This window comes from Haliotis rubra, unplaced genomic scaffold (genome assembly GCF_003918875.1).
Source record: "Haliotis rubra isolate DU_JTF1 unplaced genomic scaffold, ASM391887v1 Scf388, whole genome shotgun sequence".
NCBI classification, from domain to species: domain Eukaryota; kingdom Metazoa; phylum Mollusca; class Gastropoda; order Lepetellida; family Haliotidae; genus Haliotis; species Haliotis rubra.
In genome coordinates, this window is record NW_025767066.1 from 975,754 (window position 1) to 990,209 (window position 14,456).

Genomic DNA, 14,456 nt, shown 5'->3' on the forward strand with positions numbered 1-14,456 from the left:
AGCTCATGAACAACCTCGGTGTTTGGTAAGACTATGGAAAACCTGAGGAAACGCTGACCGCGGAAGCTGGTTCGGTCGAATGAGGAAGACAAGCTCAGGAAACTGATAGCCAGTCCCGCATTCAACCGTAAAGCAAGATATTCACCGATGACCTAGTTGCCCTACACATGAAGAAAAGCCACATAAAATTCAACCGCCTGTTTACGTGGGATGAGCATCCTCGATTTATCCAAACACCTGATGTACCACTTTTACTACAACGAGCTTAAGAAACAGTACGATGACAGGTGTGAAGTGCTGTACACCGGACACGGATTCCCTGCTGATGGAGATTCAACCGAGGACGGTAATGAGTGACATGAAAACACCTTGATTTGTATGACACTAGCGACTCACCCCAAGGACCATGCCATACACAGCACGGTAAATAAAAAAGGTCCTGGGTAAGATGAAGGACGAAAGTGTGCCGCACTTCCATAGCCGAAGTACACATAGGGTTGAGGCCTGCGATGTATTCCATACTGAAGGCCGACAATGGTGATCCGGGAAGGCTATGGGTGTTAAGAAGCACGTGGTTAAACAACACATCAAACACGCCAGATTCAAGGAAGCCTGTTCAAGACCCGCACATTTAGGCATAAAATGAACACACTTAGAAGTGATGGCCATAGGATATACGGACTGACAATAAACAAGACGTCCCTGTCGCCTATGGACACTAAACGTTGGATAGCTATTGATGGGATAAACACGTACGCGTATGGACATGAGAAAATTGAACCAGAGAAAGTTTGAGGCTATTTACTATAGCCCGCGTGGGTACTGGAAAGGAGCTAGCGCTGTAGATAAGCTGGCTAAAATGGCGCGAGTACCCCCGGAGGAGGCCAAAGCGTGGCTTGAAAAACAAGCCCTGTGGCAGATCTATTTGCCGGCACCACGCTACGTGCCTAGAAGGAGGTTCGGTATTAACATACCTAATAGCGTTCACCAGGCAGACCTACTGTTCCTACCCCACGACAAGAGGTACAAGTATGCCTTAACCGTAGTGGACGTAGCCAGTCGCTACAAGGAAGCCGAGCCCTTGACCGCAAAGATTCGCCCAGGTAGCCAGAGGATTCAACGCATATACAAACGCAGTCCGCTGACGGGCCAACAGAGCTGCAAGTTGACCCCGGCGGAGTTCATGGGTGACGATGTCACAACTGCTAACCAAACACGATACAAAGGTCAGGCGTGGCACGGCTGGAGCCCATCGCAGCCAAGCCATAGTTGAGAGATTTAATAGGACTTTGGCTGAGAGCTTATTCGGACATCAGTATGCTAGGAGATGGCAACCCCGGAAAACGATCGACTGAATGGGTCGCGAGGTTACCCAAGGTGGTGTCGGCAATCAACCATGAAGTCACCCGCTCACTGATAAGAAACCGCAGACGCTATCAAACTAAAATCAATAGTTGCAGAGCCGGCTGCTCCATTGCGTGGGAAGGAGAAACAGATACCAGATAGGGCCCTAGTGAGGTATCTATACCAGCCGGGGGAACACGAGGGTGATAGCCGTAAGCGAGCCACTGATCCTATATGGTCAGTCAAAACTTACAACATAGATAAAGTGGACATCAAAGCAGACGAGCCTAACTTGTACTACTTGAGGGATGGGCCAGGTAGGGGGTTTGTAAGAGCGGAATTATTGATCGTACCGTACGGCACAGTGTTACCTCCAGCATAGCGGCAATCCCAGGATACCAACACACTCCAGCCATACCCCCGGCGCGGCTAGGAGGTCCCCCAAACTTTTTCATAGTAGGGGTAATGGTAGCAAGAGCTAAGGGCCCGACCAAAGCCTTACTTGTGAAATAAGGCTTTGCAGAGGCTTTGGTTGAAAGTGGTCCAGAACCCCCATTGTATATACTACTATATTTGATACAATGATTCTTCCAATTGTTTGTTATGGAGCTGAAGTTTGGGGCACACATTATTGTAAAACCATCGAAAGAGTACACACTAGTTTTTGTAAGAGAATATTATGGCTACACAAGAATACATGTGATGTTATGGCACTTGGTGAAAGTGGTAGAGAAACACTTCAATACAATTATATGTTGAAACCAATAAAGAATTGGTGTAGAATAATCCAATTAGATTACAATAGATTACCTTATATTTAATGCTCAAAAATTTGAATGATGTGGGTAGAAACAACTGGGCTTCTCATGTGAGAAATATTTTGTTTCAATTTGGTTTTGGAGTCGTGTGGATAAGTCATGGCATTGGTAATGTTAAAATGTTTATCTCTCTTCAAACAGAGATTACTTGATTCGTTGAGTCAAGAATGGCACTGTATTACGTCACAGTTGAGCAAGTGTCAAACGAATTGTCAATTTAAAACTAAGTTGTCTTCTTTGGACTACCCAGATGCTTGTATTACAAAATCACTTGATTCTGATTGCGAAAAAATTCATTCACAATAACAGTATTAACTCAAATAAGCTTTGCTTTGACTCGTTTGTAAAAACAGTCAAGGATATAATGAATATTGAAAAATACATTGCAAATATGAATCTGAAAGTTAACACTTTCAATAAGAAATGGCAACCTTTGACAAACATTGATACACCAGCTACCATTGATTGAACTTACAATACAAACCATTCTTACAAACATCACTATCATAAGTATCATTACAACTTGATACTAACTGTAATGTGACTTCTGTACCATATATTGTGTAACAGTATTATTACATTATCCTTTGATAAACATTGGTACACCAACTGCCACTAAATGTCTTATGAGATATTTGCTTCAATGTGATCTTTTTCTCCTGCTCTTGAAAAGCACTGACAATTCATCAAGTAGCCATTACGATATTAACTTTTTAATATTTTTGTTATCATTATTTGCCATGTGTGATATTTGTCTTCTCTATTAATACAGCATTCTACCCACAGATTATAAGTTGCCATCAACATGTTCTTTCTGAAGGTAAACATTATACCCTGTTCACTGGTATAGCTACCGTGTATGAACTGTATCATTTGTTTGTCCATAACATGTCTGTCCATTAATATAGCTGCACTGTCTGAACTGTATGAACTTGTATGCTACTGTACAAACATGTAACCCTGGTGTACTGAAATAAAAAATGGAAAAAATAAATAAAAAAATGTAAAACTATGTCACATGTTAAATCTTATTTTTCAATTGACATTCCTTTGCATCTAAGAACTGTTATTTGTAAATTCAGGTGTAACAATTTCAGGTTATCAATTAAGTGAGTGAGTGAGTTTACTTTTACGTCGCACTCAGTAATATTCCAGCTATATGACGGCGGTCTGTAAATAATCGAGTCTGGACCAGACAATCCAGTGATCAACAGCATGAGCATCCATCTGCGTAATTGGTAACCGATGACATGTGTCAACCAAGTCAGCGAGCCTGACCACCCGATCCCGTTAGTCGCCTCTTACGACAAGCATGGGTTACTGAAGGCACATTCTAACCCGGACCTTCATGGGTGGTTATGAATTGAAACAGGAAGGCATTGTAATATAATTGCTAGCAAGAGGCTTTGGTTATGATGTCACAGTAAAAATGTATTCCTTGTAGAAGACGAATTTCATGTCTTAATGATTTGTCAATGCTATGAAGCTGTAAGAATAGAATGTTTTCATCCTAGCATAAGAAATAACCCTTCTATGAACACTTTTGTTAGAATCATGTTGAATAGTGACAAAAACGTATTGTTAAGATTAGCAAAGTTTTTATGTAAAGTTCTTAAGATAAGAAATACTTCAAATTATGATTAGATTTTCAGCATATGAGCTGAAATATTGCTTGATAAGGTGTTTAATAATATCTCTATTGTAATTTTAAAAGAGCCTCTTAGATTTATCATGTGACAACACTGATAATGTACCTGTAATGTAAAACCAGCAACAACACATTTGTCACGCATTTCTGTAATATGGGCCATGGCGCCTTGAATACATGAATAACACTGTCTGTCTGTCAAAAAATGTGTATTCCTGATCATCATTGTAGACCCATCATATAACCATTATTTCTATCAGCACAGTTACAGCCACCTTCAACTACATAATGTAATATGTAATTCATTTTGAAATCAACAACGATGATAATTCTTAGAAAACTCCAACATTTGAATTTCTTTTTCCTGAAACTTGTTTTGAACCCATGGGTTTAGAATTAAATAAAAAAAAGTCCAAGTCTTTCTTCCTTGTGGTACATAAAATGCAAACTCTTACACTTATCTCCCCTAGTGGAAATTAGGGAAAATCAAAATCTTTCCTAGGTTACCTTAAGAAAGGTATTCTGGGATTTCGCAGGGGTAGATGGGTTGGCCTTAAGCTGCACTTTTAGGGATAGGCCTAGAGTACATCCAAAATAAGTAAGAAAGACAACTGTAAATGAAAGTGACTGTTAACCGATAAAACAAACAGACATGCGTTTGGTTGTTGCAAAAACACTTGATGTCCTTCTTGCCGCTAATCTAAAAGATATTGGTGAATGTTATGTCATTTCTGGTTTATGGTGCATCTGATGACGTCATGATGGCATTATTAAAATTCCACTTCTGGTTTGTTTCTCATCCACATTGTGTGAAAATGGAATTTATCCCTGATTGCATCATCTCTGCTCACCAATTTGACCTCAGTCTACCATTGGAGGTGTTAGACTCAAGCTATTCAGCCAGAAGAACATATGCATTCAGGTCTGTGTTATAACTTACTGCAAGAGTCTGCTGGTCCAGGCAGTTGTTTTATCCAATCCAAGAACAACAAAAAATCTAGTGGATAACAAGCGTCCCCATTGTTCAACTGACCCAATCAACCCCCATCTTTTGCCACAGGAAGAGGCTGGGCAGAAACAAGGGACTGGGTAAGAACCAAAGAACCTTGGTCTTCTGGAAAATTGCGTAGGTAGAAGGATGTAAGCATGTTAGATGATGCCCACTGATAAGAGAGAAAGATATGGTTCTTGTCTCATGTGTGACCTAGGAGATCCATAGTCATAGCATAAGTGAAATGAATTGTCTTTTACACCCAGGCCGCGACAGTACTTATCCCACTAAGACTGTAATGATTTCCTACTCAGAACTAATAACACAGTGTCAAAACACTGTCGTCACTACTGCACATGCTCCCATGCAACTTCCTCTTCCTAACATATTGGAAATTTTACTATAAATTGTATATTTATATACTTAACTTATCTCACGGTATGCACCTCTCTTCTTCTTCTACAACCATGTGTGGAAACATGCTGTAGGCTAAGTTGACTCAAAGCTTTCTGGCCTCTACCCCCCTGACCTCTGCCCCCACACCGATAGCACAACCTGTCAATCATCTCATAAGCGTGCCGGTTGCTCAGATGATCACTTGACGCTCTGTGCCTGTCATTCTCGTCTTGGAGCTTCCAGTAATCTGTGATGTGGGGCAGGTCGGGTGGGTATCCATCACATGAGGTAGGATAAGTATATAAATATACAATTTATAGTAAAATTTCCAAATTTTTAAACTTATCCTATCTCACGGTATGCATTATCCCACGGTTGGCAGGTGGGCCGCAGATTACCCTGTGTGAACTCTACAACCGTGAGGTCGCATAACACAAGGAGGCCAGGAGAAAGCACCAACTCCCGATATGCTAACTCTGAACTTGTGATGGGTTGCTTCTGAAAACCCCTTAGCTTACACAGCACAAAAACTCTAGGGAGTGGGCGGTCCTGAATTAATGTAGTTTTCAGCCACACCTTTTGACAAGCGAAAGGACGCAGTTTGGCAAGTGGACCCCGCCTCCCTGCGATTTATCAGGTGACCCCAGTGAATTAAAGTCGAAGACCTTAATCTGGACAGTCCCTGCTTCGAAACTACCCCCCACAGACACTCGCTGGAAGGCGGTGAAAGAGGGAATAGCCCGGTTGCTCAACTTGTTTAACGTTCAGTACCAATCCCCCAAACTTACCAGGTGAAAAAGGACTTTGGAGCGGAACGCTTCGAAAACCACGCAGGTAATCGGAAATCAACACTTCACTGACGTAATTGCTCAGGGAGTAGAGGTCAGTAAGCGGAGTGTCGACCACCTGTGCATGTAGCACAAGACTGGCCTCTCAGTCTATCGAGTCATGGTATGACAGTGCAAACACGCCCTAGTTCCCTAGGTGAAGTGGTCTATGCCCAAATATAATCCATACCAACAAGAAAGATAGGACCGATATCTTTCATGATATAGAGAATGCAAAACCTACACGAAGGTAGGAACTGCATCTTATCTGCGCGTTTGCGAGCTGACAACTGCTGCGCCAAAACCAATGGACCCAGTTGGTGAAGCCCTTCCACGTCAGTAACAGACAGATCCCGGAGGTAGGGTGAGATGAAGACCGTGTCCAAACAGTTCTATGTAGCGCAGTCGTAGAGGTCAAGGCTCTTGCCTCATGAGGGTTGGCTGTAGTAGGAGGAAAGTCAGCATAGGCGTAGGCATGAAGGATGGTAGATTACATCCAGAAGGTCAGTGTGGTACGAGAGACTTCTGTAGATGAGGCAGATGACACAGAAATAAACAGTCTCTTGCGTAACCTACTACTGTCCTTGGAGGCAGCTAAAAGACCCGTAAAGTCTGGACAGGACATAGGGAGAGATCCTCGGTGTCGTCAGGGCCCAGAATAGTAGACAGCGGTGGGAAGGCGAATAGTCTGTCCGGCTGTCCAGGCAACTGGTTTTAGCGACGAGATCCCACCTCAAACCAGGAAGGGCTTTGTCATGTCGGGTCCTCTCGAAGCGCAACTGGGTGACATCCAGTGCGTGAAGCTTGGAGATGCAGGCAGCAGTCGCGAGGGCCAGGAGGAAGAAAGTCTTAAACGTGACATGCTTGGTATGGTTGAACTGGACGGGACAAAGAATCTGCAATGACGTACTTCACCCTTGGGATGTAATTGGCCTGGACCGTGATGTTGAGAGAGTCCACTAAGTGGAAAAACTGTTGTGTCCACTGAAGAAGCTGAAGAGACCCCATGGATCCCATTCGATTAATGTGCCACACGACTGCAGCATAGTCCAATCGATTCAAAAGCTAGGTTGATTGTAACAGGTGTTGCCAATGAGTGATCCCAACAATCACTGCCCTGAGCTCCAAAACGTTGATGTGACATGTGCGGTCTGCGGGAGACCACAGCCCTGCCACCTACTGATCAAGAAAGTGAGCACTGGAGAAAGAAAGATCAATGCGTGAGGGTCGTCGATCCTGATGTGTGGACACAGAAAAAATTATAGAGGCCGTAGTTATCCCCTCAGAGTCACAACTTGAACTGACGTCAACAGAAACAGGTCTTGTACCTGACAAAGAATCTTGGGTTGCAAAAGCGCTAGGGGTACCATAGAAACTCCAGCGCAGACATTCAGTTCGTCGAGCCACCACTGAAGGACTGGACTCAAGGCGACTCAATTCCTTCGGGTTCAGTTGAAGTAGGAGATCTCTCCTACTGCCACTGAAGAAGGAATCTATCCTGAGATAGGATACGTTCAATTAGCCAAGCTACCATGACAGTACTGAAGAAGTGCTGAATGTAGGAGGTTCGTGGCATGGAGACGGTCAGTCAATCTACAGGAACGTTCACATTGTACACATAGTGATGCAGGCCGTATAATCAGTGATCGCAGGAATGTATGGTTCGCCAAATGAAGTGTTGGTCCGCCAGATGGAGTGAAAAGCTAGTAGATGCGAGGCAAGGGATCGTCAATCTACCGGAACAATCATAAAGTTGATGGAATGGCGGAGGTAAAAAGACCAGTGACCCCAGGAACGTTCGTAAAGGAAACGAAGGTAGTAAAATTGATGCTTGCGGACAGTCCAGACATAGCTGCAGTGACCTCTGAACTGAGGGCTTAAGCTAAAACACCGAGTAACCCTAGCCAAGTGAAAGCGTTCTCGGGCGATTCTGTCTGACACCCTTGGTAAACTGCTTCTCTCGGATGACTGACGAAACTCGACATAATCACTCTTACCAGGAATGGCACCGTTCATCATCACTGGCAATAGACCGATCCAGTCTGTCAATCAAAACTGGCGCATGCGTCAATTTTGGCCAATCAGCAGGCCGGGCGCGCTGTGTGAATTTGTCAGACTTATTTCCGGGGTCAAACGATGCCTTCGAAGCGATGTGCTTTGAATTATGCCATTTACACTCGCTATATCTATTACATATTGCTGTAATTTGATGTGTCCCTTTAACAAAACCATTACGATCAAGACAAAAAAATTGAGGCGGATCAAGGAATGCGATAGGCCTAACGAAAAGGTAAATGTCTGCACCATCGTTCACGAAACCTACATCTGCCTGCAGATGCGAATTTGCACGAATTTACACACTTTTGCACATGTGCAAAATCATTACCAATTGATGACAACAAATAGCAGTTTAGGATTTTGCAAGTGTTATAAACACGGACAATTCTTGTAACTACAAAATTGTTTTTGCTTCACGCTTTTAGTCACTACTGGGCATTGAGTTGGTACACCATAAACCTGAAATGAGACAGGTGAGAAAGCCGTGACACAATGTAAACAAATCTGAAAGCGAGCTGATTTTCGGTTAGGGTCGATCGAAATAGCAAAACTTGTTACATTAAAGAACAATGTGGTGGATATGGTTGCATTCAGCGATTAGATATTCTGAAATTTGTCACACATTTTAGGATGTTTTAAAGTTTCACAAGCACAATCTGAAGGCCTATGTACAGTACAGTATCTGTTGATAGTGCAAAACATTCGAAGAGTAATATTTTTTTATCCAAATGGAAATATTGTCAGTGTCAGCAGTTGCCTATCACGCAATATCTAAACATCAAAATTAATTCATGAGTGTCTGTAAAACCATGTCTTAAATATTTCAGAATATCTATAAAGAGATGGGACCTTGAATTGATTTAGCTTTACTCAAATGTGAATCGGAGACGAAAACGAAAATGTCAGAAGAATAGTGACTTTCTGGAATATCGGACAGAGTGAAATATAAGTTTATTTCCTAACTATGAGAACATTATTTGTTTTGATTTTTTGTCAAAGTATAATTTTTTTACTTGTAAGGTTGGGTTTGGGGTGGGGTGGGGGTACATTGGTACACTTTAGGAGTAATAACATAGTTCTGTCATTTTAATTATTATTCACTGGAAATGATAGCAAGGTATGTTTTAAGAATCTTGCCTCCTCCAGGAAACGTGGAAAGGTAATAAAATAGATAATACTCCAATCAATTATTAATAATTACTTAACTGTCTCAATGATCAGATTCATGTGAAGTTAAGGCAGAACTAGGCAAAAAAACACTATATACATATCATGGCTGAACAAACACTTGGTACTTAGATAGCTAGTTTGTTTTAAGTTATATTTGGTCTTTAAATAATATGTTTATTCAGAGAGTGACTCATAATAAAGTTATTTCAACATCCAGAGAATTTGAAAGAAAAACAAAGGCTACATTTTGGTCACACCCAGGCATTATTCAGTCATGGAACCAAGTAACTTACAGAATTCTAAGTTGACTGTTCATGTAACTGGAATGGATATTGAAACATGACATTCAACCCCGATTTCATGTAATACTTCTTAGAATTCATCAGCTTGTGAGGAGGTTACCAATATTTGAAGACTGAGCCAAAGTAGTGTTTTTTAAGATGTTGTTTTTGGACAAATTGTTCAAGGTTTGTTGGTGCTTATTTGGAAAATAGGCTTAAATTCATATTAAAATGCACACTGGTTTAATTGCAGGAGGTGAAAGCTTCAAGACATTTTCATGTATGTTTTCCTAAACTTTTGTTATGACTTTTACCAAATTTTTAAGCAACTATAATATAGTTTGATGACACTAGTAAGTATCTCAGGAAAGGAAATAGATCAGAATTAGTGTTATTTCCCTAAGGGATATGGTCTCAGATCTAATAAAACAAAGATTATCATTGTCTAAGAAGCAATAATGTCAATATGTAATTTTATTGACAAATAGCTTTAAACTTTGAATATATTCTTTGCCTCTTGTTTACAATAGTAGTTAGCAGTTAAATATCTCTAAAGAAAAAGCAGTATATTTGTATGTTGTGTAACATTCTGTTTCAATGCTAGTTAATTGTACGGATAACTGTGGATCCTCTGTTCAAAGATTTTGCATCACACGTTTCCTATTTATGGAAGATGTGTCAGTGTACAGGTGCAGACTGTATCTTGGATTCTTTGTGTTTATGGTGGTGTGACATACCTGTAGATAAATGCTGGCAGTTCCTGAAGTCCATTATAGTGGAGGTTTGAAGATTAGGATTCCATAACTAAGTACACATAGAAAAATAAATTGGAAAGGATTATTTAAAAAATGGATTTCCTTATATTCAGTGTCATTTTAGGATGGTGTACAGATTTGGAAGAGAGAAATTTTACTGAGAATAGCTGCAGATTATCTGCTGAATATTTGCTTCTTGGTATGTCCAGATACATCCATGGAAACATACTGTGTTAACAGGTCCAGTAACGTTTTCCAGATAATATATATACAGACAAACAAGGTGGACGAAGTAGTAGACCGGGATACTGCTTTCCTGCGTTGTCCCTTGAAAGGTAGAAACCTAAGTTTTCTCAAACTTAAAGCTGAACAACGGATAAATAAATAAAGGTGGCACGCGCAGTTTTGACAATTTATTTTATAGATACCGGAACGATCTGTAACTTGAACATGTGGTTGTGTTCACGGTTTTTATAATATTACGATGGGAATTTTTGAGAAAAAAACAACAAACATAATTCAGTTACCTTTCCCCTGCTAATATGTTAGACGAACGTGAATTGCCGGATCGATTATTTGGTAGAAAATACGCTTCCCAGTCTGAGACGATTTTTCATCGGGCATGTAGATCTAAGTACTTTTTCACTCGCCAATTATACAACCTGTCAACTAAAATATATTGAAAATAAAATACGTATAACTTTCCTTTTAAAATATCATTCACAAACGACGGATACCAAAGTACAACAAGCATAATTCATCAACAACATTCGCAATCACGTACATTTCGCCGGCGGTGACGCCATTGTGATTAGTCCGTGGTTGTCCCCCCTAACGTTAAAAACGAAGTGGGCGGGGCTTATCGGCCGGGACTGGATCGGTCTATTAAAGGCTGGGATAGGTATCCGCTTCGTGGGTTCAAGACAAGTCTGTCAGGGCACTTCATAGTGACTGTATCATCAAAAGTCTCCGGTAAACAAACAGTAGTCCGCCATTGCAAATGCTACCCACAATGCAATAGTGTAAAAAAAACGGACAACACGGACATCAATTAACCAGGCGAGTCCAAACCCATAGAATCTGGGTAAAGTGACGCTAGCTACTTGACCAAACATCACTGCTGATACCACACGCAGAAACTGTGCATAAATAGACCAGCTTGATATTCAGGAATATTGTGCAACGCTTCACTGAGTCTTGTTACTGTATACAGACTACTCGCAGCAGCTTTGTGGTGTATCGCTGGGTGTAATCATGGTCTGTTTCGTCAACCTCAGCACCCTTCCTTTCACATCATCGTCAAGTTTCTCGACAAATATGTCAAACCGGGTGGTTGTAGAGCTGATATCTTTGTCGAAGGGTAGATTCATTGAATCGAATCATTCATCAAAGTTGAAGATCGGATTGTAGATGACGGAGGAATCTTAAAAATCCGGGATCATCAATCACCGCCGTAATGTAGAGGCCTGCGCTACTGACATAACTACTACCTCTGTACAACAAGCCCGAAACAATAACCAGGTTCTGTACAGGAGGATTCCTTTGTTGCACATGACGACCAATCATGTCCCAGATATGCTCCAAAGGGTTAAGATCGGGGCTCATTCAAGGATGAGATATGTCATGGGGTGCTTAACTAAGTTCCTTCTGTAAAGTTGGTGAAGGTAGAGTCCGGAGACTAGGAGCAGCACTTGACAAAGTCTGTAGCCAAGCACTTTGTGTGAAGAGGCTTGTGAGCTTGAGATGAAATAGCCAGCATAAGCCTCCAGAATATAACTCTCAAACAGTAAGAAAAGGTATGACTGGAAACATCAAGCTAAACTGGGCAACATGACAAATCTTAAATATATTCTCTTCCACCAGAATAGAAATTTATGTGTCAGATTCTTTTGTCATAAGCCTTTGATAATCACCTCATCTGCTGGAGCTGTGTTCACCTTGTGACCCTTCGCAGCTTTGAGTTGACCCCTGGCATACAGAAATGACAGAACCACTTTTAGGTTCATATTCCACTGCAGGTTGACTAAGATTGATACCATGGAGTTCAGTGCAGATGCCATACATTCCCTCCTCTGCATAACAAAAAAACAAGTTCCACTTCATGTCATGAAGACACCTTCACATCTCTGCTGCACTCCTAGACAAGCCTTTGTTAGTTAGGGCTTTTTAAGATGTGCTACAGATGCAGACCAAACAACTCTGCAGGCTGATGATGTCAGTGTAAGTGAGGTTCCACCATTCTAGCAACTGGACGGGATTTCTGGGCCACTTTGTACCAGCTCCAAATCCCAGTTGGCCAATAAGGCGTGACTATAATCAATCAAAGAGTAGTCTTTTTTCAGCTCTTTTGCAGAACTCATGGAAGCATCATAGGTGGAGGCTGGTATGAATGTGGAACTTCCCAACTGTTGGTTGATCCACAACTGGAGAGATAAATACTGGAAGTCGTTTGTCGAACACTGTGGTGGTAATATTTTCAGGGTTTCTCCACGGTTTATTTGTCACAATAAAAAGCATACTTGTGCACAGCTAATGGTATGTGATGAGGGTGATGCTTCATCTAAAGATGTACCAATCAGATGGTATATTCAAGCTGCCAGATTGAGGGCAGTTGGGGGAGAGTTGATCCCTATTTGTTTGTACACCACTGCAGCGTCATCTGTCATCATACAAGGGAAACTGAGAGAATGTTGCACATTGCTGAAAGACCCAAATGACTGCTACAAACTCCAATCTATTGTATGTACCAGTGTTGTACTTGAGTTTCAAGATGATAAAGCATCCACAAACAGATTATTGGTCGGATCACCGTCTGTAAAAGAGACTCCATCTAAAATGTACAATGGGAAATTCACATGAGGGGCCATGACAACCAGGTTTGATGCAACTACCAGCACGTGGCCAAACTACCAATCATGTAAACATGAAAACCCACATGGATAAAACATAACTGAGACTTAAATGAATACACATGTGTACAAACAACAAATAGTCAATACAAAACATTAACCTTTGTAAAAAGGGATCACATCAAGGATTCAGGAAAAAATGTAGCACTGACCACAAACCAGGCTTAGCAAGATGTAGGCAGATGAAGTGGGGTAGTGTTTGGGCACTACTCCATTTTTTGGATTCCAGAACAAGCGTTCCAGCTAATAAAATTGCAACAACACTGGCAATACAAGGAATAACTACACTTATCCAAATTGAAAACATATAGGGTTTATCTACCAAATATCCACGAGGATAGTAGCAGTCACTGTGCAGTTTGTAATGTCCATTATGCTTTGCTACCTGTTGTACACTAGATATATCCTTGTGAGTCTTACCCTAGGTTATGTATAGCTTCCTGGTCAATCAGGCTGGGGCCGCTGTTGTTCAAGTCATAAGGCAGGTACATATATGCATCTCCATTGTCCTCACAACCAGGCAACGGCAGCACAGTGTCATGGTGACCCTGCAAGGCAAGTTCAAATGAATATTAAAAACCAAAAGTGAGCAAATGTTGGTTTACTTTACCATCAGCAATATTCAAGCAGCATATGGTGATGGACCCAAGATTTGAATGTTGGCCAGGTAAAACAGAGATTGATTGTGAGAGTTCTTGGGGCAAGGTGACATTTCATGACTGACTGACTGACTGAGTTTGGTTTTACGCGCTTTTAGCAATATTCCAGCAACATCTCGGCGGGGAACACCAGAAATAGGCTTGAAACATTGTACCCATGTGGGGATTCGAACCCGGGTCTTTGGCGTGACGAGCCAACGCTTTAACCACTAGGCTACCCCACCGCCCCGACATTTCATGAGCCTGGTTATACACCACAATTCTCTCGCACAAAGCATGGGGTACAAGGGATATATTCTGCTCCGAAATCCCCATAGTGTAAATTTGAAAATTTTATAATAAATTGTAACATTCCACCGGTATCCCCCCTAAATTTTTTACAATTAATAAAAGATACATACATATATTCAGGTAATATGATATGACTAGAAGCCATAAAATAAGTTTAAAAATGACATTGTGCATACAGACATTGGATTATCAGGCTCAGAGTTAGGGTTAGGGTTAAGGGAGGATACAGACGGAAGTCTTTCCCAATAAATTATATATCAATATACTTATTCTATCTCACACTTTCCACCTCTCCCTTCTGTATCAATC

General features: G+C 41.3%; 1 protein-coding gene across 4 annotated transcripts in view; it reads right to left on the minus strand.

The window, feature by feature from the left end:
* LOC124286625 (CDK-activating kinase assembly factor MAT1-like) overlaps positions 1–14,456 on the minus strand; it is a 65,092-nt gene that overhangs the window by 14,130 nt on the left and 36,506 nt on the right. For all 4 annotated transcript variants that reach the window (XM_046723007.1, XM_046723009.1, XM_046723010.1 and 1 more), the window contains one exon: positions 13,618–13,745. In XM_046723007.1, the coding sequence (XP_046578963.1) occupies positions 13,618–13,745 (128 nt within the window). The remainder of the gene's footprint in view (positions 1–13,617; positions 13,746–14,456) is intronic.